This window comes from Solanum pennellii, chromosome 7 (assembly GCF_001406875.1).
Source record: "Solanum pennellii chromosome 7, SPENNV200".
NCBI lineage: Eukaryota > Viridiplantae > Streptophyta > Magnoliopsida > Solanales > Solanaceae > Solanum > Solanum pennellii.
In genome coordinates, this window is record NC_028643.1 from 76230671 (window position 1) to 76238304 (window position 7634).

The 7634-nt window shown below is 28.5% G+C and overlaps 1 protein-coding gene across 1 annotated transcript; it reads right to left on the reverse strand.

The window, feature by feature from the left end:
- Positions 1 to 5253: 5253 nt before the first annotated feature.
- LOC107024521 (epidermis-specific secreted glycoprotein EP1-like) lies at positions 5254 to 6485 on the reverse strand. Its single transcript, XM_015225512.2, has one exon. The coding sequence runs from the start codon at positions 6468 to 6470 to the stop codon at positions 5544 to 5546; it is 927 nt and encodes a 308-aa protein (XP_015080998.1). The 5' UTR covers positions 6471 to 6485; the 3' UTR covers positions 5254 to 5543.
- Positions 6486 to 7634: the final 1149 nt, after the last annotated feature.

The window sequence follows — 7634 nt, forward strand, 5'->3', positions numbered from 1 at the left end:
ATATATATATATATTCCTTTTTGTAAGCTTATAAGACATATGATGAGGCCCTCCTCCCCTTTTTATTTCTTTGATAAGTTAGAGTGTAAGAATGAATCTCTCATCCCTAATTTTTGTACACATAACCTCACTTTATTCTCCTTGACCTATTTGTGAAATCTAAACAACTTTAATTAATTAAAAAAAATAAAACAAAATGTAAACTATATTTGTACTTTTATTTCAATTTATATGGATTTTTTTAATTTGGAGATTCCAACATATTTTTCATCATTTCAATAATAATACTGCCTTATACAGCTTCATAGGATTCTTTTTTTTTAAAAAAAAAAAAAGATAATCAAATTCATTGAATGCATTTCAAGATGTAGTATAGTTATATTTTATCTATCAAATTAATGATTTGTAGTGCTAGGAGTAACATGTAGTTATAGCTAGGAAGAATAATCTTAATTGAATCCAATATATATTCTACTTAGATCCTATCTAGAAGGCAATACTTAAGGCAAAAACCCTAGTAGCTAGGTAGCATATATTTGTTGTTTTTAATTAAAGCAAATACATTCAACACATTTTGTTTTTAATTTAACCTTCGCTTATCAGTTGAAAGTTCAGATAGTGAACCAACTGCGTCTAGAAGTAACATGAAGTCGTATGAAAAAACTTGATTATAAGTCCAATATTTGACTTGATAATATCTAGAAGGCAATATATATACAAGGCAAAAACCCTAGTAGCTAGGTAATAACATATATAAATGGAGCTACTATATGAAAAGACTTTTTCATTAGACAGATGAAAATCTGTTGGTCCATGAAGATCATTATTTTCTAATATGTTAGAAAAAGACAACCATGAAGTTGTATTTGATTTGAAAAATAATATAGTGATGGCTTGGCTGCTACAATTATTTTAATATTTAATAATTTAATAAACAATGGGCTCCTTCTAGCTAATATCTTTTTTGATTGGCTCCTATGGATTTGCCTTCCAATATGGGTAATGGGAGAGGAAAAAAAAAGTAAAGTATAAAGTGGAAATATTAATTTAATTATGGAAAAAATTTACACACGCTAAATATTTATACTAAACTAATAAATTAATGAAGATAAGAGATATATATCCTGTGTTCACGTGAATTTAATAACTTTTGTTTGTACTTCATCTTTAGTATATAGCTGTTTGAGATCACTGCAATTTGCAAGGAATCAATCAACTTTAAGCAAGACACATATTTTTCATTACGCACACAAAAAATAACTTATAGTCTTAACCATGCATGCATAATTATGTGATATGTATTCTCGCTATAATCTTTCAATTTTGAAATTAATTAAGTTATTTGGTATGATATAAATATCGAATACAAATAAATATTATATCATTTTACTATTGTTATAATCAGTATCAACTGATCATCATGTATCACAAGTTTTATATCATTTTACTATTGTTATGATCAGTATCCAATATCATGTGGGATTTTATCTTGGTGACTCTCAAGATTTTGCTTACATGAAAAAAAATGATTAAATAATTAAATAACTACTAATTAATCAACTTTCCTTATAGACTATAGTTGCTTATTACAGCTGTGACACTAATAATATTTCCTAATAACACAAATATATAATAGCAAAGACAATAGTAGAGTCACTAATTAATTAAAATTATAACACTGTTGATAATGGTCTAATCATATTATTATCCAAGTGTACTCTAGTGTCTTAGTGATGTTTTTGTTTTTGCACCTTGGCTTCCCTTTTCTTTAATTTGTCCATATTTTTGTATGAGATAAAAATTTGATTTAAAAATATTTATTAAATAGTGATATGTGGCAAGAAGAATAGGTTATTACGAATGTGATTGGTAACGGTAAGGGTAAATTAAGTTGTGAAAAGATTCAAAATCAAGACAGTTAAGGTCGATGTCATATCAACAGAATTTGTGTAACTCCATAAATATATATATATGAAATCCTAAGCACCATCTTGTGATTGGATAATTAAGATAAGATCGAGATAAATCATTATCTCGACTAATTCTGAATCACATAGAATAAGTTCATTAAAGTAATTAAAGAACTCCCTATCAATAGAATAATCTCAACTATTTCAATCACATTTAATCTTGATAGCATTTTGCTTCCTTGATATTCTTTTTTGAAAAACTTGTACTAAAGTCTAAAAAATATATAATTTTTTAAAAATATTATCCTCGTGTCATGTTTCCTTATTTCAAGCTAAATTGTCAACATGAGTCCTAATTTAGATCATGTAGTTATGATATACCTATCAATTATCATATCATTTGACTTAAAATAACTCTAATTTTCACATGAAGTTAAACAAGCCAACTAATGGAGTATGGTTATAATTAGTAATCATTAATTTATGAGTTTAAATTATACACGCTTTCTTGATTAAAAACTCTTTTTTGTTATCAGGTTATTTTTATCGATCTTTTAATTTTTATAATTGTATTTAAACAAGATTTTACGTATAAATATATTTTTTTTTGCTCAACTTAAGAATGTAGGAAAAATAAAAAATTAAATTGATAATTATGTAATATATTATTTTACCTTTTTTTTTTGCACTAGATTATTCGTGTAATCTTTGAACTTATCCTAATCAAGCTTTCGGTTGGAAATTAATTCCTAATTATAAACAGCAAGATTTATTCCACTAAACGCATTTGGACCATGGGGGAATAAATAATTAGCTTAATATATAAAGCTTATGCTTAATTTTCCAACTACCAGCTAATCAATTAATTTATAATATTCAATTCTCGTATTGGTTAAGAGAATTCAAACATATAATAATGGTAGTAATTATACACCATGTTCTTTTTTTTTTCCTCATTCCTATATATGATGTGTGTGCATAGGAGCTATATCATATACTTCCGTTCATCCTAGTTTATACGAGTTAGTTTAACTTGACATAAAATTTAATTAAAAAAAAACTTGATATTTATGATCAAAAATAAGTTATAGATATTTGTGTGGCTAATAATCATTCCAAAATGAATATTTTAAAGTTAAATCGATGACAAATATAAAAATGTGTTATTTTATTTGAAACTAATTAGAAAAGAAAATAAGTTGAGACAGAGGAAATAGTATTTATGTAATGTTCACGCAACATTGGGACATCTTATTAAACTTTACTTTCACATGTATTCGAACTTGTGAAATAATAATCATTGTGTCGTGATCAGGTGACTTGTCTACTTCATGATTCATATTCTCTTAGAGTTTGACACTTCTTTAGATCCTACCTATACAATTTAAATACGAAATATTTCATGCATCAAATTATTTTTCAAGTGGAAGTTTTTTGTGTATCGTAAAGATTTTTTTTTTAATATAATTAAATCTTACAGAATAAAATCTACCTATAAGGTCGAGGGCAATTAGGAAGAGCAAATAATGGTTTCATTTGCAATTCATATATACCATAGGTATATCACATAAAATGATGGTTAAATAGGAAGTGACCCCTTATAATCATTTCAAAAGTATCAGCTGCATCCTTCTTGATAGGGGTATTTGAATGTGACTAGATATGTCCACTTTAGTAATTGTTTTTCTTTTTAGAATTTTAAGTCGATATTAATTCAGATTCACACGTGATAATCTCATTTTATAAGATACGATATTCTATACTTTGGTGGTTCTATTTCCATGTGTTCCACTTATTAAACATGATTTTATGGTCGGCCTGTGACCCTTTAATGTCAAAGGCGTCATTGGGGACGTGATCTCAAAGTGCGACATGTGGAGATTTTAGAGTCGGTCTATGAATTTTTCTTTCTTTTCTTTTGCCGCCTTTCGCTCAACGGGTTGAAGGGAAATAGTGTATCAAGTTGTTCGTAAGGGTCAACTTGGTCCTCTTTCCTATAGATCTCAGATGAGGGAACTCTAGGAGAGTCGTCGATTCCAACTACCAGTATGTATGATCCATACTAGATTTGACCAATTGTCTATCGATCCTACGTCCTCTATGTTCTTGACAGACCATTTTTATTTTAGTAGAGTCTTTAAGTTGCACATTTTGGTCATTTTCCCCATCACTTAAAAAAAGTGAGTCACCGATTCAAATACAAGATAATATCATGATTGTTGCTCGGAAAATTAGACACACAATGTAAATCGTAATCGCAACAATCTAATTGCAAGAGCGAAGCTAACTGAGTTTTATCCCCGACCCAACTAGAGCATGAAACATCGCGGTGTATCGATATTCCCTAGTGTTTGAATTTTAGGAAAAATAAGGTGGTTTAGTTAATTTCCCCCTAGTGTATGGGATTAAACTTAGAATTAGTTATCCTTTATATATGTATAAATAACGGGATAAATAATCTTGAGAGTAACTAATATCTCTAACTATATATAGGATAAAATTATTCTACAGTTTATCTCAAAATTAATTATTATCTTTTATCTCTCGTACCAAACTAACCGTGCATTTCAATAATACTACTTACCCTACCCTACACTAGTTAAGACCATGGCTCACAATTAAATCACATCATTTATGCTACTTATCTTCTTTTTCATTCTCATTTTTCCTTTTAAATGGGTCCACCATCTCAATTGTTCTTACTAATAATAGTGCAAAAACGTGCTTAGATTCCTAATGTCTGAAGAAAATTTCTTGTGAAAACGACACAACTTGTGGAGCTTATGAATCTCATCTTAGTCTTTTTGTTTCTCATATATGTGGCCACGTCGAAATAATTTTTTCATATATTTATTCAATTAGTGCAAATATCACGTACGAATAACGGAATAAGATTTTAACAATTCACATTAACAACATCCTAAAGAAGGAACAAGAAAATAGTAATGATCAGGAGATTTTAAATTGTGAAATATTAGCCATTTAATTATCCTCGAAAATATAAATTTAAATTTGAAAAAGAAAATATATTTATTAATGTAATTGTTCGATTAATTGAGTTTTCATTCTGGGCTTCAACTCCCTCTATATAACCTTCTATTGTTGGGCCTATGGCCCAAACCCAACCAAGTTTTAAGAAGAATGAAGTCCAATAAATTTATTCAATTTTAACCGATATACATAATTTCTAAACAATTATATGCATATTATATATTCGTCGACTATTTTTAATTAAAGAAATTGAATGAACAATTATTTGGATTAATTATTCTTTATTTAAGTATTTGCATTCAATAAACAACAAAGTATCATGCATTTCATTTATTTATTTTTTGAAACCATGTTAATTTGAATATATCTATTTGGCATAGCATCTCAAATAGTAGAAAACATAATAAAATACACCCTTTACATTTGTCATAGCATCTTAAATAGTAGAAAACATAATTAAATACATCCTTAAACAGAAAAAAAATATAGAAATAATAATAAAATACACCCTTCAACCAAAAAAAAAAAGGAAAATAATAGCTGTGGACCCACTCATTTTCTCCACTTATTTTACTGAAAATAAAATCCTTTATCTTATAAAGTTACATTTTTAATTATTATTTTTGAAAAAAAACATTTAAATTATAGCATTTGATAAGTTACCTTCCAACGAAATTCATCTGCCTCTTCATCTCTAACAAAAGTGTGAGCCTTTAAATTTCCATCAATTTCAAGTCTAAGATATGTTAATGTTGTGTTATATTTAGTAAATGCCATCACATGTGAACTTCTTTTTGTTGATTTTGCCAATCTATAATCCAATTTCAATCTTTGATTTCCACTATTTAATTTCACGGATTCCAACGTACTGTTTCCAAAATCGAACCAAGCTAATTCCACGCCTAACTTAGTCCTATTGTAGATAGCAAACAATTTTGGCTGCACCACCAAGCTATAAGGCCCGTTCGCATTCTTTTTCACCGAGGCCCGACTCACAAGCTTATTCGGGCCGGACAATCTGAGAGTTTGGCCCACTAGTAAAGTATCAGTGGGATAGTTGAAACTCTGCCAGACGAATTTACCTTTAGAGTCATGTAGCACCATGTTACCATTAGGTAACAACTTGAACCCTGTCACCCCTTTATTGGCTGTGTTGGTCTGCCAAGCGATTCGACCGTCAGCATCCGCCAATACAAGATTTCCGTTAGTTCCAAACGTGAGGGTCGCGTTTTCTTTAACGGGGTTTCCTCTATTTGCTTCCCACACCCAACGCATGAGTGATTCAGAACGGACAGTTCCCATTCGTAACGCTAGTGTCCATGCGTTAGGAGTTGTGTTATAGAAACAGAGCTGGAATGGATTACTGAAAACACTAAGAACACGATAATCTGCTTGGTATTCTACGACATAAGGTCCTAATTCGCCTTCGTTGACGAATTTAAAGGTGTTTTCAAGTGGAACTTGGGCAATGCAAGAAAATATTTGGGAGAAGAGAAATAGAGAGGCAAGAAGTGTAGTAGGCCATGAAGGAGACATGTTTAGTTTGTTGTTTGATATGATATGATACATTTGCTTCTTGAGATTGGTATTTATAGATACATGAGGGAGGATAATTAATTAGTTTTATATATTGTATTATTGTTGATTCATGATCTTTAAGATTTTTGCATGACTGGACATTAATAATTACTATATGGATATAATAATACATATAGTTTGGGTCAAAATCTCAAAGGTTGTCAAATTCAAAACCGGTCAATATTGATGTGCCATACGTACATTGTGTATTGGAGGAGCATAATTGTTAGCATAATATAAAAATAATTGCATTTGAAATATGAAACTATTATATAGAGAAACTATGACATAAATTATATAATAATAATAATAATAATAATAATATATTTAATAAAATCTCACAAAATAAAGTAAAAAAGAAATTAAATATACACAAATTTTAATTATATATTACTATTTCAAAGATATAAATATTGTTTTCGAAATTGCATAATTTATACGTACTAGTCCATTATTTATAAGTCATAAGTGGGAGTATGAATTTTACTTTTAATTTTTAGTTACTAAGTTGAATTATTAGATTTGAAATAAATATTTATGTGAAATTGGGAATAAGTAATTAAAACTGAGGCAAAAATTTGTACGGACTTAATATTTACAGCAAATAAATGAACGCTAAGCATTTATCGATAATACTTGAAATTATCACTTTAGCTAGGATTACATGTCGTGTATTTTTATTTTAATTTTAAATAGCTAAAATTAAACTAATATTTTTTTATTAAAATTATACTATCCCTTATATCAAACGGTTTTACGAATTGCAGATCAACATGAATTGTATGGATGATTGAGATTCTTTATCTTTAAGCATATGTCTAAGATTTAAGCTTTTGAAATGAAAAAGTCATATTAAGGGTGTGTTTGGTACGGAGGAAAATGTTTTCCATGGAAAATGTTTTTCTAGAAAATGTTTTCCTGGAAAACAAGTAGATTTTGGACTTATTTTCTCATTTTGGTTGGTCACTAGAAAAATATTTTTCGGAAATGATTTTTAGTGTTTAATTTATGAATTAAAAATGTTTTTGAGAGACATATTTTATTTTTACTAGAATAAAAATTAATTTATGAAATTAAAAATATTTTTTAAAAATAAAATTATTTTTTTTTGGGTGGTGGGGGTGGGGTGGGGGTAGTGGATGGGGGCAAGGGGGA